At 39.3% G+C, this 27,642-nt stretch overlaps 1 protein-coding gene across 4 annotated transcripts in view; it reads right to left on the reverse strand.

The window, feature by feature from the left end:
- slc4a11 (solute carrier family 4 member 11) overlaps window positions 1-27,642 on the reverse strand; it is a 108,281-nt gene that overhangs the window by 64,405 nt on the left and 16,234 nt on the right. For 2 of the 4 annotated variants that reach the window (XM_084914907.1, XM_084914905.1), the window contains exon 1: window positions 13,999-14,182. The exons of the other annotated variants lie outside the window; for them this stretch is intronic. In XM_084914907.1, coding sequence (XP_084771033.1) covers window positions 13,999-14,035 — 37 coding nt within the window. In that variant the 5' untranslated portion in view covers window positions 14,036-14,182. Of the gene's footprint in view, window positions 1-13,998; window positions 14,183-27,642 lie in introns of those variants that run through there. 4 annotated transcript variants of the gene reach the window in all.

Below are 27,642 nucleotides of genomic sequence, written 5' to 3' on the forward strand. Positions count from 1 at the left end.
ATAAAACACAGGTTGTTGTGATGTGGTGCAAAATGAATGAAACTGAACTGAATTCAGCTGTCAAACTGTATACCACTACAGAACAACAATACATAGTAAATTATTATATGTACACAACTTCTTACTATAATGATCATAGTTTATGTACATATGCACCCCATCTCCTCCTTAAAAGGTGGGCCAACCTAAAAGAAACTTCGTCACACAAAGATTTATTATGTTCATTTAATCTTTTCTCTGCAAATGCAACGTTATGCTCTCCATTTCCGGGTCTTACGTGTCTCACATATAATGTATGTTTAACAAATTCTGTATCCAAGTAGAATTTTGTTCCCATCATCACTAAATACAGAATAAAGCACCACAGGCCTGGCTAGTATTATATAGGCACAAAGAAAAAAATGGAGGTGTCTGTATGTGTATTTGGTGGTTTGTAGTTCTATGGTACTGAGTGCCAGTCACTGACAAAATATAAGCTCTAGAACAACAATTATAGCAGATGTGTCTTAACTTTGAGCTTTGTATATCAAATGTTGATATTAACATGAAAATATTCCTTCTTTCCAAAAATTACATTACTTATGAAAATGAATAATAAAACTACTCTATATGATGAGAAGGTATGTCAAGATAAAATTAAGCATGTAGCTGGTGAAAAACTGCTGTTTGTTTTGTAGTCGAGAGTGAAAAGAGTAAAAACAGTTTCATTTCACCAAAAAGGCAGAGAGTATAACAAGACGCCAAAGACCTTCCTAGAAAATACCACAGCAGATACAAAGCAGCAAGAACTGTTCTGAACAAGTGTAGATTTGTGAGGACAATGTAGAAAAACATGTCTAACTGATAACCTTGATAAGTCTGAAACAAATGCGTCAGTGCTCAGCACACTAAGATCAGTTAACAAATAAGGCATTCGTGGGTTACTTAATACATCCCACTCCTGACCGAGAAGCAAAACAAGGGTCGGCGGTGATATATCAGAAGAAATTCTGAAATGCTTGCTGGGTGATAGGAGACAGTTTTGCAGAGTGACAAAACAAAACAGGAACTGTTTGGCCACATGGATCACTGGTTTGTCTGGCATAAGAATAGCCTGGAGCAGCCTTCTTAGGCTGCAGATTTCGATCCCAAAGAACATCTTTGGTGGGATTTAAGGAGAGCATTTGCAGCACGGAAGCCATCAACTTCAATAAGATGGAAGCTTTTGGAAGGGAACAAAAGGCAAAGACTTCACAAGAGAGACGTCTGAAACTTGTCTTACCAAAAAACGCTCATTAGAGGTCAATCAAGGTCTATGGAGGTAAAAAGGTGCTTCAGGAGTGCTGAGGTTGGGAGCTGAATACCAGTGCATGGGGCGTTTTTTTTTGTTTTTTTTTAAACTTAAACTCAAAATGTCAGCTTATGTTATTAAAATTGCTGTTGCTATGCATGAATACATATTACGTCTCCATTTACCGAGACTTCATGCATATTTTTATTTAGTCTATACACATCAACATGATACATATTAAGGTGAGAGGATTTGAATACTATTGCCCCTCTGCACAGTGTATATAGAGATCTGGAACATAATATGAATGCATGTTTTTGTTTTGCAAGTTTATCTTTTCATCAAAGCATCAAAACTGTTACCAGAACACAAAAATGCACAGAAACAGACCTAATTTCCACAAGCCCAAACTGCTGTTTTAAATACTATTTTCAGTATGGCCACATTTATAATTGGTGTTAGTGTGCATTAAATATATACAAACAGTGCTTAAACAGAAGTGACTTTCAAAACCACTCTCACAGGAAGAGAAACATAAAAAAAAATATGCCTGATAACATTCTTCAGAAATCAGGAAGCTGTCGACTTGCAAGCAGGAAGTCAGATCTGGTTAGCACAGTATCACACATACGCCTCATCACTTTCATTGATCTGCTGCATGTGCATTTGTTTGTGTATGCGAGTGTCTTGTTTAGAGTCAGTGCTTTCATCATTGCCCAGCATACACATGAGGGAAATATCTGTCAGTCAGCTGAGTTTACATGTCACAAACCCACAAGCGAGGCAACATCTGCTCTGCTTGACACTCGATATAACATCTTATATGTCAAATGACAAGCTCTCTCTTTCTGATAAACCGAGACCTTGGACTGATACTAGCTATCTAAAAAAAAAAGAAGAAAAAAAAGATGGCAGGCAGCTGCTTGTTGCCTTTGCGATTGTGGGTTAGCATCAGATTGAGGACGACTGACAGAGTAAGTAACAGCTGTCTGACAGAGACAGACAGAGGGGGTTTCAGCAGGGAAAATTTTTTTACTTGCGATCCTCTTATGATTTTTATCACCAGAACAACAAATATCCCTGTGGGTTTTAAATCAAAACACCAGCCGACCTTTACTACGTCTTTGAATTCTCTTTTTAGATCTGGTTTTTAAAGAGAAAAAAAAAAAAAGTGAAAGGAACGTAACTTCCCACCATCCTTTCGAGGACAAAACATTTCTTAAGGTAAATTCACGAGATGACTTTATAATTTCCATGTTCTAAGATGAACCCCTGTGGCTATATGCATGTGCACACAGTTAGTAAGATCTACTCTTATCAAGTCACAGAGCACCATTACAGCTGAAAACTGCGGGAAACCCAGCTCTTCCCTACCAGGCATGACAAACTCACAGAGAGAACAAAGCTTGTTTCAGTAAACAAAGCCTACTGAGAATTCTCCAAGAAGAGCTGCAAATGCTCTTTGCTCAAAAAACAATTGGGCAAGAAAAATATTGCAACTATATGCTATAGGTTTACAATTTCCTGGGTGGTTGGTGTGCAAACCAAAGCAAAAGAAGAAAAAAACCCTGAGGGAACAGGTTTGTGTAATTTCTTTTCTTTTTTTCCCCCTTTAACCCAAGTCACAAGTGCCATCCTACTGAAGTGTGACACAATCTAAAAGAGGCTAAAGCAGGATGAATATATTGTTAGTAAGAAAAGTATCAGCAGGTGAAGTCGGGTGGAGCTTAAATAATGCCCATTACCATTAATCCCCTTTTAAAAGAAGCACCAGCAGCAGGACACAAATGCTAATATGAAGCAATCCCCAAAGCTTGAAGAGTTGAATTAACATTTCATGAGAGATAAGTTCAAGTCTGCAATTTTACATAACATCATTACCGCTTCACATTTACTTTGTTCCATTTATACTCACTCAATTCATGCCCCAACTGTTTTAGTTCACTCGTATTTCATTATATTTACATGTGCACAATAGTGACATACTGAGGGGCAACAGGCTGGCTACTCAATGGCAGAAATACATTATTACTCTAGCAGGGAGAAGGTAGGCAGTGCACCACTAAAAGGAAGGAGATACAAACACATCTTAAGATGCCTCCATATGTTGGCTACAGGTATTTAATCAACTGCAAGGGACTGATGCATTCTCCGCACAGTTGTGCATGACTTTATAGGTAAGGATCACTCGTTATTCTAATCTGGTACAGATGCAGCCTTTATTCCTGTCTTGATGTGAATTCAAAATGCTTCAAGACAAGAGGAAGTCAACTTATACGACCCTTTATGTGTCTATAAACTGAGGCAACCCTTTTGTCCATATAAACTGAGCTAACATTCCTCTACATGTAGGTTGATATATTGTACAGCTGTGTGCTGCAGGTACATGCAAAACAAATGCCAGAACCCCCAGGAGGGACAACCCTGGAATTTACGGGAGAGGTGAGGCTGAAAGTCTTAAGTGAAGAGGGCAAGAGATTAAAAGGAGCTCCTGCTGCGTTAATATGGGACTCTACGAGGCCTGGGCCAGCACAGGAGAGGAGGCCGGGCCTTTTGTTGGCTAATTGTGCCCACAGGCTCTTCTGGCACCCGTCCTCTGGATCTGTGGTCGCTGAGAGAGTCCAGGCAGAGAGGGAATTCCTCCCGACGCTCTACTCCGGGCAAACAAGCTTGATCATATACACATTTTAAACAACATGCCAACATTTTCCCTCTCTGTTTTTAAATTTTCAACAAATTAAAAAAACTTAAGCCAGCAGACTTTTTACATACACATTGTAAATGACAATTTCCTGTATATGCTGGCATTTTGCTTTCCAAGAGAAGTGGTGGCATGTAGGTAAGAAAACACAATGATGCAATTTGTATTTTTAAACCATACTGGAAGCATAAACTTTGATGTATCTCTTTATTTCATTAAGGTGAAGTTCATTTCAATATGAGCCCTTAGTTGTCAGGTAGACTTTTATTTTAGTAACACAGGGAACAGTTTCATGACATTCTTTGAAATTTCACTTATGAACTTTCTCAATCTACTCTTCTACAGCTCCCATATGTTTCTTATATAGACTATAGATGACCCCATTGAAACAAAGGGCTGAAAGCAGTCAGTGAAGCTAACTTTGCATATGGCAGCGCCTAAGAGTACAGCACTAGTGTGCTCATTCAAACACCATCATTCTATTTCAAATGGTGGTCTTTGACAGCAAACTGCAGTTTCAGTGGCTATATTAGTAATGTGAGAAGCCACCGCAGCATTCTACAAGGAGTATAAGCGGCTGCAGTAAACACAGAGCCATTTAAGACAACTACAAGGCATAGAGGAGTTTCCAACCAAATGTCATTTGTGTGACGTAATATGTGAAGAAACATGATTTGTCTTGATAATTAAACTCATCGCAACTTTACAAGGTCACAGTCAAGTTCAATCCCAGCTCCATCAGGACAGGTCCTTTCTGGTCTCTCACCAGATTCACACACTCACACTGTGAGTGCAATATTCCACTCAGCTGTCAGCTTCACTCGTCAACAAAAGCCTTCATGCAGTTTTCCCACACAGGAGCCACAAACCGAGTCAATAAAATCTTTCCAGAGGGAACGCATTTACTGTATATGTAAGGTTGCAATTTTCAATGAATTTTCAAAATCTGAATATTTATCCCGGTGGGGGATAAATTAAGGTTAAGGTTTTCTGTGTTATATTAAAGTAATACAACACAAACAATGTAAGGATCTAAGTCAATATTTAGACTGAATGTCTAATCATTTCACCACATATATATTATGGAGGAGATTTCATAATTACGTGTTTACCAGTACTGATTCAGCAAGCTTCTACTGCACAGCTGTCCAGGCGGTATCCTGGATAAATCACATTATTTGATGTTTTTGTCCAATGGACCTTGAAATACAATGAGTCACATCAGAAGAAAAAAAATCTATTTTTTCTTTTGGTTTCCTTGAAATCTCGTTATTCAAACTGAAGGATATAATGGTCTTCATGTTTCCATCAAGCTCTCTCTGTTGTGTTTCACCAAGTCATGCTCCTCTAAGAAAATAAATAAATAAATTCAAAGGCATTTCAGTTGCTACACTGACAAGTGATCGAAAAAAAAAAAATCACAACTATCACATTTAAGTTTGAAGACTTCTTTCTGTATCTTCTTGCAGCTCTAGATCCAGATTTCTTCACGTCAAGTTATACTTTTCTAAATAGCTGCAGACAGCTGTGTCCTCAGGCTCTTGTCTGACGTTGATGATGTCACAACAGACCCTTGACTGCGAGGCTCGCTACAGCCAAGCTGTCTGGCAAGCAGGTGGACTGTGGCTGTGTTGATGCTGGACAGCACTGTGCGTGGGTGCACTCAGCCATATGCTCTTGATGTGCGTGTGTCTTTATATGTATCTGTTTCAGCACCTTTTCACATTAATAAATTAACATCTATAAATTGTCTTTTTGCTTTGGGGAATCTACAGGTGTTTTCATTTTGTGTATGTGTGTGTATAAGTGACTCGCCTCGAGTACCATTTGTTCACATGTAAATTTAGCAAAAGAAAATGTTGAAAGCAGAGTTACTTCAGGCTGATTTGCAGCAAAACAAAATGTTCAAGAAACATTTCCTGTGTTTAGAAATAAAGAAAATAACCTGACGAAGCTAGCAACAACAAAATACAATTTTGCAAATGAAAACTCAATTAAATTTATTTTGAATAATTAGTAGTATTAATTGAGTTTTCTCACACACACACACACACACACGCACACTTGAATTGAATATTTAACTCTTGGTGTAAGGTCTGTGGACTGAAAAGCTGTGTAGTAATCCTCTGGTCCTTTCACCAGAGAGGGATTGATGGTTACAGTGAGCTGGCTGGTGTGGGTTCACGTACTCTGCGGCGTGGCAGAACAAGACATCGTGACTGAGGTTAGGCACAGGAAGAATCTACAGTCTAAACCTCTCCACCATTTCATCATTATTTCACCTCGTTTCCTCTTTCTGTCCATCCACCATTTGTTGCTACATCTCATTTTCCATTTTCACATCTTTCTCTCTCCTTTTCTTTCTTCTCTGCATTTTCACCTGATTTCCTGGTATAGGATTAAGCTCAGGTGCTGCAGCACAGACACCCTGTGTGTGTTTATAGGAAGCCAGGCAGTGAATGAGCAAGTTAGTGACTGAGGATGTAGTTCCAATATATAAACAAACACACACACACACACACACACACACACCCACCAGCCAACCACTCGCTACAGAAATTGGCTGCCTCGATTTTCATAGAAGGGGGGAATGAGAAAAAAAAAAAAAAAAAAAGCCAGTGCTCGGGGATTCCTGCTAATTGCTTGCACATTCCCTTCTTCCTCTGGCTCGATTAAAGCCAGGCCACCATGTCCCTTTCAAGTCTGCTGTTCTCCACACAGCCATGTAGGCTGCTCAAGCCTTCCCACTATCCGACAGCATATCTCATCGCCTTTCATTTGTGGTGTTCCCCCACGGAACTACTCTGACAGTTTCAGACTTAATCAACGTGAAGCAGCAAAAGAGAAAAAGTCCATTATATTATATATGCAACATGCTTTCAGTTTACTTACATCAAGTCTCTTCATGTTCACACAGTATTGTGTGAAATAATATTATTATTATATTTTGGATATTTTACCTACAATTAACATACACTTGGCATTTTAGTGGGTAAAGTGTAAAATTGAATGGCTGTTTTAATTAAATAAGCCTTTAAAGCTGTCCGTTCACCCCCCCCGGTGAGAATCAAACCACTAACCTGAGCAGTGTCAGTGGCCTGCCCTGCTCTGCTCACTAGCTGTCTCTTTGCTTAGCTCAATTGCATCCTGCAACACATTGACAGAATTTACATTATGCAACCTTGGATCCGCATTGTTCTCCTCAATATTTTTTATGCCATTACTCACTTCTAGCCATCTCATTTAATCCTCCATCTGACACTCAATGTAGATTGGGTTTGTGTAGTCCTCTGTACGTTTTATTTCTTTAGCTTTCTTCATTGCAATGCTGTGAGACCTTTTGCTCTTCTCATTTTCTTGTTATGCTTCTATACGTCTCTGAACAAGTGCTTGCCATTAAGTAACTGTCCAAGTTTACTTACAGCTTAGGCAGATCCAGCTATAGATACTATATGTGCAAAAATAACGACGCAATTTTGGTGCTGCAGCACCCGGCCTTTATGACTTATACGGTTGCATGCGGCAAGGACAAAAAGGACATTAGACACAGGGTGAAGGAAGTGTGCAAAAGAATTCCAAGTGTAATCTCTGCATTTAACAGCTGTATGCAAACAGCAGCATGGCACAACTAACCTCAGCATGAACAGGAAGGAGGAAACTATCTGCAGTACTCATCGTGACGCAACCTATTTCTGCAGGTCTCTATACATCCTGTCTCAGCTGTGTGGGTCATACATGACAGGACATGCGTTTGTGTGTGTGCACATGTATGGGTATCATTCAAATTATAATATAGTGAAAATAAACATTTAATCTAGCTTCCTTGCAAGCCTACAATACAGCTTTGCGTATATAATGCTACTTTTTAGCATGCTGATGTTTTTGCTCACTCACATCAAAAGGGAAGGTTTACAATCAATGTTCAGGAATTCATCAACATGGGTATCTTTAGTAATTATTCCAAGATGTCTTTGTTGGAGAAGGGGCGTACATATCAAGAGGAGGGGAGGCGCAGTATAGCAGCATTTCTACAAGTTGGTTCTGTTTTGTTTGCTGGTTTTAAATTAAATTCACTGCAAAGGAGAAAATACCCTGCACAGTACAAGCTGATGTGCTGCGAAGCCTGTGCCGTCTTGGTTGAATATACAAAAGTGATAATAAATGGGAACTGAAATAAATGCCTCGGCCGTGCTCAGTACTGCTTCCTGTGTTTATAACCTGAAAATATCTCTGCATATGCAGAATGTGCAGGCAGTGGTACCAGAAGGGTTTGTTCCCGAAGTCATACTGTTATTACTCATACTATTATTAGTTGTAACAGTATGAGTAGTGTTAACTAATCATGTTTTAGTGAGCTTTGACTACATGCAGGGAAATGAAAAATGAAAAAAAGCTTTGGCCAGAATGTTGTTGCATTTTGCTAGCGTGTATCTGCATTCTTGCCCGACTCTAAACAAAGACCAGCACTTGTGACAAGGGGTCTTGGCCTGGATATCGATTATCTGTTAGTCTGAAAACTGCTAGATTGTCTGTGTTATGACATGTGGACTAATCCTCTGTTTTCCGTGTATGTGTGTACAGTCTGAAGACTGTCAGCACCAACACCAAAGATGGGAGGAGACTGCCAGTTCTGTTTTTTCTATTTTCGAAATTAAAAAAAAGAAACAGCTCTATACAAATATGTGGGAGATGATGGCAGCTGACAACTGGCTTTTTTCTGAGTTAAAAGCATCTATTGTGTTTTGAATGAGATTAAGTCATGCCCTCTGTGTTAAAAGTGGATCAAATCTGCACTAAAGAGCCGTTAATATCGTCTTTGACTTTCACTCTCTGAAAGCCACTTATACATCATCATGAATCCAAACATGCAATCTGCTACTAAAAACAAAGAATACTTGAGTAGAGAAACAAGGGCTTTACATCCATTTTTGAGAATAAAATGAGACTTCCCCATAATTGCCAACGCCTGCGAGACTTCCCGCCTTTATAATCAGGGTTAAAAATATCTCCAAATGGTATAAGTAGATTCAGCTTCACTTGATATGCAGCACACTAGTATTTACACCCATTTTTATCTGAACATTGAAAAAAACTCTTAAGAGATCTTTTTCATACTTCCACATCTGGGCTGCTATAAAGCAGTGAGGACATGTGAAATTAAAAGATCTGCAATTGTAACATGAAAAATACCATGTTGGGACTACAGGGCTTTTTTTTTGTACAGTGCTAATGAAGCTAATAGACACAGCTGCCTAAATAGCTTGTAAATACCACATTAAGGTCCTCCCTAATGTGGAATTTACAAGCTAGCAGACTAGATTTAGTTCATGTAGCATGTTGTGCCTACTATAAAAAACATAACGAAATTCAAAGCTTCAAAGCATCAGTCAAAAATCTCAATTTGACTCAGATTCTTTATATTTGATATATTTATTTATATATATTTGAAAAATGATAGTGAATGATCATATCTTATCATATCTGATGGCTTATATTTTGATTTGTGGAGGTGAGGGCTGGACTAATAGACTAGATTTTGTTAACAAGCATAGTAAGGTTGCTTTATTCACTACTGTTTGGCTCGACGCTTTTAAGATATATACGAGTACTTGAGTGTTTTATTTGTCCTTTTCAGGTCTCGTAATCCAATTTAGTGAACTGATGTTTGGCTAACAACATCACTAAAGTGAGTAATTTAATTTAGATGTTAAAAGGAATGCAACAGAGCTTGTGTTAAAGTATCAATATGTTCTGCTCCTTAGACCTTAAGTCCACATTTGAAAATATACGTCCTATAACTTAGCTTAGTCCTGACCTTAAAGGACAAAATTCAAAGAAGGCTGTCAACAACAAAAGAAGAATTTGGTCGGTTGCTGTTAAACACTTCCACAAAGGCAAGTCAAGGTAAAATTACATCATCAGTGTTGCCTCACTGTTAAAAACTTATTGCAAGCTAGACCATTGGTCTTGTTGGAGGATACCACTAAATTCTTTTTTGTTTCTTTTTTTGCCTTTTTTAAACCACAAGGTCTAGTTTAAATGGGTATTTAGCATTTAATTTAATACCCATTATGCTGTAGAAAATGTAATGGCCAAGAGGTGTGAGGTGTGCACCTGATTAATTTGAAAACGCAGTAAGGTGCTAGGCCACACCTGGTACCACATCTCATTTTGTAATGTTGGTCTGAAAATAGCAAGCTTTGTTAAAGAATAAAAAAAAATAAAAATCTCACAAAAGCCACACAGATTAAAATTGCAAGAAAATATAAAATCTGCAATACAGATTTTAAAGTTATTCATTTTTCTCTGATTGTTTCCAAATTGCAAAAATATCCATTATAGCATTTTCTAATCTCAATCTAAGTATAGTAAATGTCAGCAGTGAAGTTCTCTTAGCTTTCTTAATACTACTTTTAATGGCAAACAGAGTTTTTTAGCTTTCTATTTTCCAGTTATATATTATTTCCATTTCATTTTGATCTTTGTTTTTAATATTTAGCTTTTATTAGTCTTTGAAATTACAAAGAGTGTAAGGTAATTTGTCAAGGACAAAGATTAAGAAATGACAATAGATATTAGAATACAACACCTGAAGACAGCTGACCAACAGTGATGTATATATTTTAGTATAAATAAAAAATATCATCTTCTTCCCCCAAATATGCACACCTACCCATTGTACAATTCTGCAAACGTGGCTGCATATTTTATGGAATTTAACATGCACGTAAAAGGAGTGCATATACGTGTGTGTGTGTGTGTGTGTGTGTGTGTGTGTGTGTGTGTGTGTGTGTGTGTATATAAACTAACAAATGTATGTAGATGCATGTAGATAAGATGAATTGTGTATATAATTATGTGGAGTGCGTGAACATTTTCTGACATAACTGGTATGTGAGTGTACTTTAATGTGTGCAAATACACCGAGCGTGCGTGAATTTTCAAACGATGCCTATGTGTGACAGCGCTGCATGTGTGGCTGTCTTGTCGTGTCTTGCAAGGACGTGTTTTTGTGACATTTCAGTGCTTGTGCGTATTAGTATTTGTATGTGTGGTACTGTATAATAATTTGTATGTGTGTGTCAATGCGTGTTTCTCCTCTGCCCAGATGGCTGTGCTCAGAGGCTGGAGCTTCTGAGATCTGTTGCCAGCGGTGAATACTGATCAGAGATCACTGTCACATCTACAGCACAAACACGCACGCATGCACACAGGAACACGTCATCCATCTTCTTCCCCACACACCTCCACTTCCACATGGTCGAACTACTAATTCACACATCCACTGTGTGTCCTCCATGCTGATATCTTCTGGCACTGCAGGTCACGGATGCAACACTGATTATCTGACTCTGTCCCACCTGAAGATCGACACGCTACCAGCATGACTCGAGGTTGAGTTTTGAGTCACGGTTATTTGTGTTAAAATGAACTGTTTAAAAACACAGCAGACATGAGCATTTCCCTGTGAACGCTGGACTTACAGGTCTTAATAATTTGTTTTGCAAATCAACTGCAACGTTTTTATTCATTCAAAACAAGTCACATATTAATGATGTACTTAATTTATCCTAATGCAAATATGCTGAGCTTCTGTTCTAAATTACGCCAACATATTTTAAGCTTGCGCTGGCTGAAATGATGCTTGTAATTTACTAACAAAAACATTTATTTAGTATTCCAAAAGTCACATAAGAAACAGAGGATTATTTTCAATGGAACTTGCATACTGCATGCATATTGCTTTTGCTTGAAGAGTAGCATGTTGGGTTGTCTCAACCACTGTATTGGTCATGGACCAAATTATTAACTGAAAAAAGTCTACAGAATACCTTTTAATAAAAATACTTTTCAACTGCTGTTCTTTTTGTGCAAATCAAAGTATTCCTGCACAAATTTAAAAATAAAAAAACAACTATAATACATTTCAATTTATATCACCATCATATCCGTCATCATTGCACCATTCTGCATGCTGTTAGACTGCACTCCTACAAGCTGCAGGAATTTGTTAGCGTGTGATGAACAGGGAACAAAAATCAGTGAGGTTAAGCTATGCCTCAGTATTGAAACCCACTGCAATATGTCCACACTGTGCAATTACATTTGGACGTTCTGTGGTAATTTACTACTCCATAAAGTAAAAATTAATTTCTGAACTCTTTTATATAACCGTTTTTTTCAACTGTCAGCAGTTTGCCACTGATAATGACACAATCTGGGGGCTTACCCCAAACTACGCAGCAATAGAGCTTTGTTAATGCTCATATAAGACAAAAGCAATATAAAGGTCTGCAGTCAGCTTCAGACGAACATTATTTTGGACTCCATGTTCCTGTTAAGTATGCTGAGTTTTGCTGCATGGAACAGCTTGCTCTGCTTTATTCAAAAATACAGAGGGCAGTAAAGTGAGTGTTGAAAGGAAGAAAGAAAAATCCTCTGGAAAGGTAATTTTTGAGTCACCGGTGGAGCTAAATATCTGCTGTCAGATTTCTGAACATGTACCTTTTTGACAGCATTTTTGATTCCCGACAGAGATCAGTAATGCTACCAAATTTTTTATAAATGTACAGTTATGTTTAGAGGGGTTTTGTTTTATTAAAATCTGCTGTTAAAGCCAAGGTTACATTACACAACACACAAACACAAAAGTAATTTCACATAAGCCATTACTATAGCAGACATTTCTCCTATTAATATCCGCAATTTTTAAAAACCTCTCCCTAGTAAGAAATCTTTTGAATACCTTTATGTTCACACCACCAAATTCTTCTGCTGTAAGAATCAAATCTGCCCTCTCTGCCTCTAATCAGCTCCCAGGCAAATGGATGCAAATTATTTTTTAGAGGACAAGCCACAGCAGTGTCCATCACACCCCAGCACATACTCAGGGATGTAGTTAGTGTGCAAAAAGCATGATGTTCACTCGTGTACGCACAAACACATATGTAGACACAAAACACATCTGAACTGTGAAAAACACAAAAATGAGCGCCCCCCCCCCCAAAAAAACCCAAACAAAACCAACACAGCTATATAAATGCATTCTTACAAAATACTGTAGACTACAAACAAAAACACACTGATATACACACTAACACACAGATTCCCCCACTTGTATTATCCTCAAAACATCCTATTCTCTCTCTCTCTAACACACACACACACACACACACACACACACACACAGCATCCTGCTCCGTCTTCCCAGACAAAATGAAAGTGAAGCGGCAGCCGCATCACACCTCCAAATGGGCTATGGACTCTCAGAGGACTTTCAGTGAGGAGAGAACTCGCTGCTCTCCTGTGGCTGTCACCAACACTAATCTGTCATTCTTTATCTCACACACATAAACACGCGTTTCAAAAGAGGCAAAAAAGAGAAAGAAAAACACATGCAGGCACTACACATGGATCCATGCACACACGCACACATGAATGCAAATGCACACAGTCTTACAATCATGAGCCCCACCAGTGCAACACTGAGAAAGTGCATTGTGATCCCAGGTTTCCTCTGCATGCCTTCTGTACATGCTCGACAGGTACACTGGCTTTCTATGGGTGGGTTTGCAATGCGATTGTTTCTCAAGGTTCAGTTCCTTAACTGATAATATACGACACAGGAACCTCTTGTGCCGCATACCAGACATAAACAAGTACAAGACAGATACCCCCCCACAAATGCATACCAATACAAAAAGGCAACAAAAAAAACCAACATCTGCGATCGGTCTTCCAAAACCCCTCCTCCCCTCAGAAGAAAATAAAAATTGGATTTCTGTCACAAGTGGAACATTGCCACATTCCTAAGTACACAGAAAGGGCAAACACGAAAACAAGTATGTACAGTAGAGCACATGCACAAAAACATCTGCCATCCCTCAGAGCAGAGGTGGAAGTGGGCTGCACATGTTTTGCACAAGGGGTTCTCAGGTTTCACTAGGTAGGGAACCCCAAGGTTCTCCCAGTGAACGATGTGTCGTGCACAGCTGAGAAGCAGCTTTTGGAGCTTTGATCCACTTACCCGAAGGCACAAAATGAAGAACTTTGTTGGTCTCCATAGCTGAGCAAGTGGTGGCGAATGCACACTTCCTCTCTCCAACCGCCCCCCCTCCCCCCAAGTCAACCCATCATGGTTGTGTTATCCTGTGCTGATGAGTGTGAGATCACCTCTGCTCCCTTGCTCTGCTCTGTTTCTGACTGCCTCTCAGACACATGCAGTGACTCAGCCCCACTCTGCCTGCCTACTCACTCACTTGTCTGGGTCCTAGTGCCTTCTTCTTTACTGCTTTACACCAGGCCCACCAGTCAGCGGCGTACGGCAGGGCATCATGCTGCAAGGCAAACCCAACATCAGGACACACCTCCTCAGCACAGTTCTCTAAACAATAACACGCAACAAGCCATCTTGTCAGCCATTTGTCCCTACACTTTCACAGAGCTTAAAATTCCCAAACTAGTTTCATTATGAATGTGAGATATTGCTTCACACTGACGTATGCATGTTCACTCACAGTGGCTGGTGTTATTAAACCAACAGTGGAACAGTGATGCAACAAAACCATCATGCATTTTTGCTGTGTGATCATTTTGATAAACAAGCCAGTATTAAAGCTTGCTGCTATATTTGTTTTCCTCAGTTTTTCACTAACAATAAAGTATATTAAAATCAGCTATAGCTATACAGACACTAGTATCTATGGGGAACCCTGGGGAATTGCCCACCAGAACCCACATTTATAAATCCCTTTCTGTCAACATGCTAAAACCGCTTTTTGCCAGTTCCAGTTTTCCTTCCAAGACATATAATTAAAAGCATATAGAAACAACAATACAATTTAACTTTTCCCCCAGTGCAAAATATTATTTTCATAATAAGTACAACTGTAATTACAGGATCTTCTCTTACTAAAACACCTGAAAAATAAAGGGCTCCGCTACTGGAAAGAGGTACAAATAAATGAAAAATAAATCAAAATGATTTGCATTTCCAGTACTTTTAGACCATGTCTTTAACCTCTCAGTCTTTTTTATAATATTATAGTTTTATGATCTGGTAAAATATTCTGTTCTTTTGTTGATATTTTTTATTTTGTGATTGGTCATATAGTGTTTAACGCATTAGCTGATGCTAGTGTAAGTAAAGCCAGACGACAACTAAAAAAAACATATGTAAAGACAGCCTTCTAAAGGTCAAGCTGAGTTCTAACTAATAATTTGTATATATTTTCCATGTTTTGAAGCAAAATACTATTCAGACATCAATGAATGATCATACTTATATATCTTCTATTTGTGTTTTCATTTACCAATATCAGCTTGCAAACCTGAACGCATATTACGATTTTTAACATATCTGATCACATGCAAATGTACTGAGGTAGTTAAAAAAAAGTTAAAAAAAAAAATCACCATACAGATTTGCAAATGATTCTCTTTATTTGTATAAACTGTATCTCTTAAAGTTTTTCATGCCCATCTCTGTCTTTGCATGTTTTCAATAAGTAGCTGCACTGTGTTTTAGCATTTTCTTCTATAGTTGACAATCTCAGTTGCTACCCTGATCACATTTGACTCACAATTAATTTTGCCTTGGTGTGAAAGAAACATGATGGCACAGATGTGACGATATTGGGAGTCAGAAGAAGAAAGCAATTGTGATAAAACAGCTGAAGAACAAAAACTAGGTGCTTGTGGCTAGATAAAAAGACAGAGCCTGGGACCAGATTTGTGTTCACACCTCTTCATTCAGCAGCCGTCATCTTTGTCCAGAAAACAAGCTCCTGCTAAGAGTATGTGACCTTTCAGATCCCTGTTCAGCTGTAGATACTATAATGCAAAAACTAAAAATATGCAAATTTAATCAAGTTTTTTTATTTAAAGAACACAAACTGAAGACGTGCGTGCACATTTCAATTTAAAAGGCAGTCAACCAAGCTCATTCCTTTCTTTTTATGAGTTGTTTTCACTCATGAGATTGTCCTGACAAGTTGCATACAGCTGATCTTGCAAGATAAAATCCTACTACTTACAAAAAAAACCCAACCAAACAAAAAAAACTAAACATACATTGATTTCGATGAGGCTGCTGCCTCGGTTAAGTACAGCCTCCAAGAGACAGGACAACTTCTTGCTCATAGGACTCAAGCTAAAGTCACAGTGAAACAAATAAGGACTATTGATAATCACATGGACCCACATAGCAAAATTGGTATGGCCCGGATCTGGCCCACACAATGTGCTTACACATGGCCTACATACTGCAAGAATGACGGCCCTTTGGTGGCCCAGATCTGGTTTGCCAGATGTGGCCCACACATAGGCGAGCACAAGGCCAGTTGCAGGCACTGGTGGTCCTGTGCTGGCCCATGTGTGGATTACCTCTGCTAAACCTGATCTGGGCCATTCTTTGCGTTATGTGGGCCATGTGTAAGTTGTGTGCAGCGACGGTCCAGTTGTAGACACACTGCTGGCCCCGTGCTGGCCCAGAACAGTTTCAGCTCTGGCCCCAGATGTCAGCCTAATGTGTACCTTAATCAAACCATGTAATAACAACATGTGTCAGAACATGCAAAAGTTTTATAGTATTAGAACATGGCATTTGGGTCTTCTAACTAAAATAGGAAAATAGGAACAAAAATAGTGCCATCATTGCCAGACCTGGCCCACATCTGGTTGACATACACCCTGCCATGACACCAGTCAGTCAGAAGTGCCAGCTTGATGCCAGATCCGGGCCAGACCTGTTTTCTATGGGCCTGGGCCACATGAACCAAACCACAATCGAGCCAGATGTGGCATGCCATCACATAAACAGTGCCACCTATGCCAGGCCTGGCCCATATCTGGTACATGTCTTATCATGCCAGAAGTCAGCCAGCAGTGCCGACTTGATACCAGATCCGGGCCAGACCTCCTTGCTATGTGGGGAGTCACATGGAATACAGCAGGTTAAAAACGATTGACTTCATTGGATGTCATCGTTCACATATCCACCCTAATTGAGGTAAACTGTTTAGTTGTGCTAATCCCACATGTATTGATTTTTAAGCTTACACTATTGCTTTTCACTATATACAAATGTATGGCAGGTAACAGAATTAATGCACATAACATGAAACAGAAAAAGAAACATTTTTAAATAATTTAATGAGCAACTGAACTGAATTGAAAGTCTTGTTCAAAGTCTCTTTTCATCCCTGTGAACTTATCATTGTAACAAATGTAACAATGCTTATTAAAACTAGGATTTTTAATAAGGAAAAAAAGAGGTACAAGGAAAAAAACATTTAACTTCATTTTAATTTTATTAATCTGACAGAAACTACTGAATAATAATAATAATAAAAAAAAAGAATTCTTACCGTGATGTAAATGTTCTTTGAAAGGTCATTCATTTGCATAAGTCTGCAAGTACAACATCCCTATGTGTGGTATTGCCAATGGGTCTGTTTTGCATAAGAACTGTTACACACAGTTAGGGCAAATGCATCACTTTGTGAGCCAGAGCCCTTTCTCCCCAGAGGATAATTCGTGTTCTCACCAAACCCGTGTAGCACAGGTGTAAAGACGTGTATTCTACTTAAACATCAATGTGCACAGCTACCTTACAGGCCTATTTTTTGGTTATCAGTAAGAGCATATAAATGAAAGCCTACAGTACATAAAAATAAGCTGGTAGTATTTGGTACTTACAGCACCATGAAGACTTGCCCTCTTCCTGATTTATCAGTTTTTTACCATTTTGTTACACTTGCATGTTTCCAATGAAACAAATTTTAATATCAGACAAAGATAACCTGAGTAAATCCAAAATACCATTTTTAAATGGTTTCATTTATTAATGGAGGGGAAAAAAGCTATCCAAACTTACATGACCCAATGTGGGAAAAAAAAAAAAAGTAACTGATTGTGCCAGCATGAACCGCAATAAAGTATTTGTGATGATTGGCAATGAGTCTTTCACATCAATAGGGAGGAATTTTGACCCATTTTTCTTTGCAGAATTGTTTTATTTTAGCCACTTTGGAAGGTTTCAGCATGAACAGCCTTTTTGTGGTCATGCCAAATCACCCCAACATGATTTAAATCCGGACTTTAACAAGGCCGCTCCAAAACCATTTCAAAACATTCATTTTGTATTTTGAGCCAATCAGATGTGGACTTGCTGGTGTGTTTTGGATCATTGTCCTGCTGCATAACACAGCTTGCGCTTGTGCTTCATGGTACAAACCGATGGCCGGACATTCTCCTTCAGGATTTTGTGGTAGAGAGCAGAATTCATGGTTGTATCAATTACAGTTAGTTGTCCAGGTGCTGAACCAGCAAAGTAAGTCCAGACTATCCCACTACTACCACTATATTTGACTGCTGATATGATGTGGTTGGTTTTAAGACAGACATAACAGGACTCAAACCTTCCAAAATTTCAACTTTTGTCTGGTCAATCCTGGGAATATTTTCCCAAAAGTCTTGGGGATCATCAAGATGTTTATTTTGGCAACTGCGAGACGAGCCTTTGTATTTGTGTTAAAATCAGCAGTGATTTTTGCCCTGGAACTCACCCAAAGATACCAAATATGCTTAGTCTCCTTCTTATTGCTGTATCATGAACACTGACCATACCTAAGACAAGTGAGGCCTGCAGGACTTTAGATGTTGTGGCGTCTTTTGTAACATCCTGGATCTTTTGTTGTTGCACTCTTGGAGTATGGCATTAAGTGTTGCTTTTTGCTATCTATGTTTTTTCCCCACAGGTTCAATTTGAGTGATTTCTTGATTAAATGGGTCTGGAAGTAATCAGGCCTTTGTGTCGCTAGTGAACTCTGCTTAAAAAAAAAAAGAAAAAAAAAAGAAAAAGAAAAAAGCTAATCATAGTTAATTCATGATTTAACAACAAGGGGGGATTACCCTTTTTTTTTTTTTAGCATAAGGCCAGGTAGGTTTGTATAGCCGTTTTTCCCTTAATAATTGAAAAGCATTCGAAAACCGTGTCTTGTATTCGATGTATTCGATGATCTGAACCACTGAAGTGTGCCTAAAATGCGAAAATGTATGAAATCAGGAAAGAATCAGGAATACTTTTTTCATGGCACTGTATATGTCCTTGAAATGATCAAAAGTTTGAAGGTTCGATTTAGATTTGCTCCCATCTTTGTCGCCAAAGTCAAATCTCATTAACATGGTGCCTCCTGGGTGCACCTGGGGCGTTTTGGGTAAAATTAGATCAAATGAGTGGAAAGAAAAGAAAATATTTTAGATTAAGAAACAAACACCTGAAAACACAAAATCCATTTTTAGAGTTTTATTCTTGCTTTTCAGCTTCTCTGTTCTTACAATTGGTGAACCCATTTTGATGTTGAGGGTCAGCTTTGTGCCTACAGCCACAATGTGATATAGGTCATGTCAGACTTGTCCCACGAGTTTTCTACAGGCCATGTTTTCTGCTTATTTGTTTTTGTAGTTCTTATGTAGTTCAGCAAACTTCTAACAGCTACACACCAATAAAGTTGCACTTCAAAATACAATGGGTAAAAAAATCTAAACCTTTAATATGACTTATAACCTGTACAATTCAACTGAACAAACACCCTTTTATAACTGGGGAGAAATGTTAAGACTAGTTTTTAGCACACACCTGTCATCAGTTCCAGTGAGTTCATAAAAATCAAATAAAGTTAAATTGTTGCAGGAAGGACATTTACTCAGACATTTTAGTCGCCTAGGTCAGCGGTCCCCAACCTTTTGTGCGCCATGAACCGTTTATGTCTGACAATATTTTCACGGACCGGCCTTTAAGGTGTCGTGGATAAATACAACAAAATAAAACTAGTACCAGTACCCAAAAAGAAGAAGATTTATTCATAACACACAGGAAAAGACCCAGGGAACCGGAGTTACTGATAAAAAACATAATGCTAAAAACTGATAAAAACCCTGAAAAGCATAAATTTCACACCCAAGCCTCAACTCTTGCGGCCCGGTACCAAACGACTCACCGGTCCGTAGCCCGGGGGTTGGCGACCGCTGACCTAGACGAAACGTTGCGGTCCCCAAGATCAAAGGGAAAGTTATGTTAGGAAAATGATACAAAAGAAATTGTCAGGCATTGGAGATAAGATGGAACACAGTGAAGACAGTCACGTGGAGAAAATATGGCACAACAGTGATATTACCAAGAACTGGAATCCAGAAGTTGCAGAAATTTTTTTGCAAGACCTCGTTATGTACTACATGCGACAATACATGCGACATTCTTCATATGTCAGACTATGGGGTGGGATGGCAAGACAGAAAGAATAGAACCCAATAGAATAGAACTGAATAGACTCAAATACCAACTGTGAAACTCTGTGGTGGCAGCATCATGGAGTTTTAGTCAAAGTGGTGGCCTTTATGAACAATTCCAAACCGTCACATCTGGCACAAAACATTAACCCCTCTACTAGAAAGCTGACGACAATGATGAATTTCCCGTTTGGGCACAACAACAACCTAAAGCATATATTGTAATTAACAAAGGAATGGCTTCACCAGAAGAATCTTAAAGTTTCAGAATGGCTAGCCCCAAGGCAAATGAAAATATGTGGGGTGCCCAAAAGAGGCCTATCATCAGAGAAGTCCTTGCAATCTGAGATTTGGCATGCTTGTGCAAGGGAGAGTGGGAAACTGTGGCTAAGTTAAGATGTGCATAACCCAAAAAGACTAAATACAGCATCAAAGTCAAAAGAAACTTTCAAACTAATTATTTTGTGAGACTTCTGAAATGATTGATCTCCGTCTTATTTTATTACATCTGGGAAAACTGCCATTTTAAGAGAGGTTTGCAGGATTTTTAAATCCAATTTTGAAGCCCAGCTGATATTGGATTGATAATACCGATACTCGATACCAATACTGATTATAACATTTGACGATTTAAAAACCTGATATCAGCCAATATTTATTTTCTTCTGTCGAGAAACATGAATCAAACAGACTTGCCAACCATTTTTTAAGTGGAGTTATGACTTATTTATGTTCTGCCTGATTCTGCTCAGATCAGCTGGTGGTTGTGTTTGTGGCCTTCGAAACACGTGTTACCAACAGAATAAATTGCACTCCCTCTGGTGGACAAGCTATGCGATACTGATAGACCGGAAAATGGCCATTATCGACTCTACTCCTAGTCAAACTTTTAAAAAAGAATTTAACAGGCTGGCAGGAATCTCAGTGCCATTTTGTTAGACGCTTGCTGCTAGCCTCTTGTTGCAAACTGATTTTGACACTCACTCCACCCGACCTCCAATCTCCTTTTCACCTCATGGTATTTAAACTCATTGTCCTTCACTACCACTGCTCCTTCCATCTTTACCTTTCCACCTGCTACTCTCTAATTCACACACATATATATTTTGTCTTGCTTCTAATGACTTTGGTTCCTCTTCTCTCCAGGGCATACCTCTACCCGACCACGCTCTCTTCCACCTGCTCCCTACTCTCACTACAGATTACATCATCTGCAGTATCATACTCCATGAAGACTCCTGCTTGACCCCATATGTCAACCTCGCCATCAATATCATAAATCAGGGGGGGCTCCGAGCCAATCCCTGATGCAATCCCTACCACCATCTTGAACCAGTCTTTCACTCCAAATGCACACCTCACCACTGAGTCATACATGTCCGTCACCAGCCTCACATACTTCTCCACCACTCCTGAAATCTTCATATCACATTTCCCAACTTTGCCACCCCTCTCCTTGCTGCCTCCTGTCTATTTTTTTTTTTAAATCTCCTGACTATCCCCATTTCTCTTTGCTTACCTCTTCCTTTGAATGCTTTCCTCATTCTACCACAAAGTCTTCTCGTCTTCTTTCATTTGTCCAGAGGATACACCAAACAGCTTCTTGGCAGTTTCTTCTCACCACTGCAGCTGTACTTTTCTATAAATCTGGTAACTCTTCCCTACCACTCAAAGTCTGTGTCAACTCCTCACTGAACTCTGCTCAGTTGTTCTCTTTCTTCAGCTTTTAACATTTAATCATCGTCTCTGTCTGGACGTGCTTCCTTTTCTTGATTTCCAAAGTCATCCCACAGACAAGCATCCAATGGTGCCTACCTACTTTGCTGTGAAAAAGTATTTGCCCCCTTCCCAATTTCTTCATTTTTTGCCTATTTGTCATATGTTTTAGATCAAACTAATGGAAATACTAAACAGAGAGTGTATTCTGTATTTAATTGGGCTGTTTTTAAATGATGATTTAATCTAAAGGGAAAACAGCCCTCCAAACCTTACTGGCTCTATGTGAAAAAATAATTGCGCACTAAACTTAATCACTGGTTGTGCCACCCTTGCCATCAAGAAGGGCAATCAAGATTTGCAGTAACATGCAAAGGTGGGGAGTCTTTCGTGTCGCTGAGGAAGAATTTGGCCCACTTTACTTTCCTCCACTCTTACACAGCATGTCTCACCATTTCCCCTACAAACCATTTCTATCTTTAATACTAAATTCACTACCATCTGTTCTTAGATAAACCAGATAACCTAAACCCACTACCTGCATGTCTTAGGACAATGGGAGGAAGCTTGAGAACCCAGAGAGAACCCAGGCAGACACGTGGAGAACATGCAAACTCCAATGACTGGAGAAAACGGTCTTATATACTGGGACACACGGACACACAGAGCAGGAAAGAGTCCACAGTAAAGGGAGTGAAAGAAAACATTTGCATTTACCGTAGTGATCTGAAGGGTATCAAATGTTGGCAATTGATTTTGGTAAACTGTCAAACTAATATACAGTTGGTATAAGTATCTGCCTTCCTCCTGCAAATGTGAACATGGTTGCCTAAAGGCATTTATGGAAAACCAGTTCTCAAAAATTCATATGCTTTCATTTCGTATTTGTGTGGTTCAAATGTGCACAGTTTGTACTGCATTTACTCATTTTATTTCTGCAGTTTTTTTAATGTGTTACATTTCAGTTTCTATATTTCTTTTCCAGGTGTTTTGACATTTTTTTTGTACTTTGGGACAAAATTTCACACCAATAATACTTACTATAATTATAGTATACTTATATATAGTATAGTACAGTATAGCATATGCATTGTTATAGTGTAAAAGAAGCTGTTGTCAGCTCTTCTTCCTCTCACTCTCTCAGGTTATACCCTAGTTTCCAGCGGAGAGGTTGAAGTCAGGTCCAGTTCTCATTTCTGCTCAGAGTCACACATCTAGCAAAAATACTGTCTCGCTTTACCAGCTAATTGGCATGAAAAGGTAGTTCCACCACACACCTAGAATGGGAACTCTCTGTGCAAGCCCTATCATCTGAAACTACAAATTTGTTTCATTTTTTTCACACAGAGAAGCATATGAAATGACCTGCAGCTACTCTCTGGGTAGTCATCAGCTGGTGCTATGACGATGAAGGTGGAAATGGCCTTCAGTAAGCTCACAGCTTGGTGTCTGTGTGTGCACGTGCATGTGCGCGTGTGTGTAATAGTGAGAGATGAATCACCATGTGTGAACCGCTTTAACCACTAAAAAGCAATAAGGTGAACAGAGTGAGTTTAGTGGTTAGGACTCCCAGCTCGTAACCACATGTACCTTTCAGCTGGCCTCTGCCAGAAAGCCATACCTACTAATCAAGTGTGAATTACAAGACACCGGCACTGCAAACAAACAACAAAGCGAATCCAAATGGCAGAATATTTAGAAGGTAGGAAACAGGTTAAAGCCGTTGTTACATGTGACAGTTTGTTCTGGATCCCAGTTGTGGGGTTTCTAACAATATTGAGATAATCAATGAAACGTATCTACCCTGAACTATATTGTAATATGCTTTCATCGGACAAAAACAAACAGTTAAGAGCATGCGGCATACACCTTATCTAAACAACAGAGCCGGAGCTGACTTAAGGTTTAACAAGTCCCACAGTGTAAACAGCAGAATGTCAACACAGTGGTTGTTTCATAAAGAAATATTTAACATGAGCTGAATAGCCTGAAGAGCAAAGAATTACAGTGGGAATAATGTTATTGTTGGTATATCCATTATATCAAAAAGAAAGCCACAAAAACTCAAGCTCAAATAAATGACAAGATATTAAACTTGGCGTTCAGTGTCTTCATGAAGGACACTTTGGCACATAGGAGTGACCAGGGATCCAACCTCCACCTTTCTGATTAGCTGATAACCTGCTTTACCTCTTGGCTGCCTTGCACTTTGGTGCATCATGGTACTTCAGCATCTCTGGTACCGGTCGGTTACAGAGGAGACATGGTGTTGGTGATGTTGTCTAAATTCACTCACAGACCTCTGCCTTGTATACAAGCTTTATAGTATCTCAGTATCTCAGCCAGACACCTTGTGAAAAATCTGCTGGTATCTTGTTGAATTCAGCTGGCTAAACCCACAAAGAACCATGAATATGAGAAACAGCAGGACAAATTATGTGACTTATTTCTAAGTAATTTTCCCCATGCTGCACCACTATATCCAATCTAAGGGTTCCGCCACCAGACAAATCCCCCTTTAACCCCTGAGAATATCCCCAATAAAATGGCATCTAGACTACTGTCCTATCCTATCCTAGGCTATAGTAAATTGGAGGTTTTCCTTCTTGTTGCCCCAAGTGGATGAAATTCGATTTTTATTTGTTTTTGCTCTTGAAACCGACAATTTCTCCTGAGGAGACTCCACACTCTCACAATGTCCCAAATTAGCAAGAGTGACATTCTGGTGTCTGTGTTTTCATGCTCCCAACTGCAGGAGAGTGTCAGCTTGGAAACTGTTTTCTCTGAAAGCCTTAACCTAAAAAAAAACTACACAGGCATAGTCCTCAGATCAATCCATCAAGTAGAAATGACTTCTGCATAAATTATGCACATCTATAGGGAAGAAGATCATAGAGGTCTCTTATTAAGCTGAATTTGATTCCTTCCATTTCACAGAGTTCCCCTCAGATGAGTTTGCAATGTTCGAGTTTTTCCCAGTCGGCCCACTGCCTTGGACTGTGCGACTGCCTTTGTGCGTCTTTCTGCTTCCTATTGGTGCAAAACCCACTGAATTACCAGCTTTCTTCTCTATGTGGGTTCAGCCTTATGCTATGTTGGTCGACCAGTTGCTACAAACTATATCTCCATATCAAAGAGCAGATTTTGCTTGCTGATTGGACTTCGATGGAGTCCATTTTTAAGTTGTACCAAGCCCAAAACAGAATATGCAAGTACATAGCATCGCACAATGAAAGCATACCCTTGCCTGCACTTTTGAAACATATTTAAAATGCTTCAATTGCTAACAGGGTGTGATAATAGTTCACTCACATTCCCATGGCCCTGTCGCTGGTTTACCAATGTTCCTTCCCAGTCATCGGGCCATCACATTTTGGTCCTTGTCAGACTCACTCAAATAATTCCAGGATAACTGTAGAACCACTTTAAATTTAAAATACATGAATACAGCCAACAGTAAATACATGAGGTTCCATTATAGTTGCTCTCCCCGTGGTGGAAACCAGACACTATGACTGCTTTTCCTAGATGCTGCTTTGACTACATCATTGGTGGGTGGAGGGAGATCATAGACCAAGAGAGTCCTGTCACCAGGACTCTCTTGGTCCTGTCACCAGACAGCCATTTTCAGTAGGTGAATCTACAAGAACGTTTCAGCTGCTACATTGTTAGCATAAGATTTGGGTGCCAAATTAAGTGAATGATGGTGGAAAAACTGAAAATATTTTTGTGTAAAAGTTCTTTAAATGGTCTGTTTTTTTTAAGGGTTAAAGGCTTTGTTACCTTTTGGATGTGCACACTTTTGTTTGAATCTCAAAAATCTGTTAATTTGTGCACATAAATTTTAGTTTATGTATGACCATTTTGCTAGATACTGGAATATGCACACATACTAAGAAAGCCAGGCTGAAATCCTGTGACAACTGATTTGTAGTCTAGTATTGCACATGCTGCTGCATTTTATGCTGTGTCCTTTTGTCCTTGTGCCAGATGTCAGGATGTGGTGTACGACTCATTAGGATGCCAACTTGCCTCTGCACGGGGGTTAACGTTTTTCACTTGGCTTTTTAAAGCCTGATGGAAGATCCTGCTTTATAGAAGTCACAGGGTAAGATAGCTGCATCTGCAATAGTGTAGAAATAATGGTAATACTGCATAGCAAGTAATGATTCGCAAACAGCAACAGCTATTGCCTCGCAACAGCTATTGCCTCAATGAGTCATCAATCAGTGAGGGAATCCTGCTCCCTCCTTTTGACTGGGAACAACCATCATTAGCAGCTGTGTGTGTGTCTACTGTAAGTATGCGTGTGCTTGTGCATTAACCACACCTCAGTGTCTGCATGTGTAGGCGCTGATCTTGTCTTTCTGTCTATGTGTAGGAGTCTATTTTGCCTTTCTGTTTGTATGAGTCTATTATCTAGTGTGGTTGTCAGCTTTTCCATGTGTGTTTATTAGGGGAGGTCCCTTTCTTTGTTGTTGTTTTTATGCTGGATGGCACAGGAAGAGAGACAGACAGTAATATTCATAATAACACTCGGGAATAAAGAACATTGCTGAAGGAAATGGAGAGAGAAAGAAGGCGAGGAAGACAAAGAAGATGAGGGTAGCAGCTGGTTCTCGTTACTCTGCTGCCCATACACTTCACTGCAGGAGCTATCAGTATATACAGTAGGCTCCAGCAATTCCCTCTCTATGGATACAAGTGTGTGTGTGTGTGTGTGTGTGTGTGTGTGTGTGTGTGTGTGTGTGTGTGTGTGTGTCAACGTTCAGTAGCTGAAAGCATTGCCAGGGGGATGAGGTTATATTTCAGGTCACAAACTAGCTAGAGATTTAATTTGAAGAAGAACAACTTGATTATGTTCTCTCAGGCAAAAGCAGCTTAAGGAAATATAACTAAGATGACACAGGTGAACACACACGAGCACATGTACACACACACAATGCATCCCACACTGACTTGACTTGCTTGGGTTGCACAGGGATTTGGCAACTCATTTGAGCTTTTTTAAAACATACGTTTATCCAAAAGAACTTTGTCTTCCACATTTTTTTTGAAGTTCAATCACTAATAATCAGCCAGACCTACAAAATAGCCAGGATGCTGTTGTGGCAGTCTTTGATATCGTCTTGAGTCTATCACCCTGCAGCCCGACAGACTCTAGCATCACTGCAGGAGGCAATGGTTCTTCTTAAACCTCGACTAAACTTTCCACATCTGCGAGTCCGTTATGGTTCAAGTGACGCATATTTTGTCATCAGATGGTGAATGTGAAGGAGTTTGTTTTTTTGTGACTGTACAGACTGAACTGTGGAGAATTCACATTACAGTGCACCAATTATAGACATCCCATGTTGCGGACTTCAGTATAGTATAGTGCCAGGTCTTCAGTTGTCCATGTCAGTCTAACTAGAACCTGCAGCAGGTGGAGAATTGTTTCATATGGCTGAACACCAGCCTCACCAAGGTTGCAGAACAAGCACTAATCATAACCCCACCACACAACAAGAGACTCACTGGAAAGCCAGTTGAATATTATTTATTTGGCATCATGTATCTGGCAATTAAAATATTTACTAAGGAGCACTTAATAAAAGGTACCGTTTACTGTGCATGAGTCCATGCAGAGACATACCCCAATACTGCAACAAATAAAATTCAAATC

The sequence above is a fragment of the Perissodus microlepis genome, chromosome 19 (assembly GCF_051167445.1).
Source record: "Perissodus microlepis isolate ML-2025 ecotype Zambia chromosome 19, ASM5116744v1, whole genome shotgun sequence".
In the NCBI taxonomy this organism is placed as follows: domain Eukaryota; kingdom Metazoa; phylum Chordata; class Actinopteri; order Cichliformes; family Cichlidae; genus Perissodus; species Perissodus microlepis.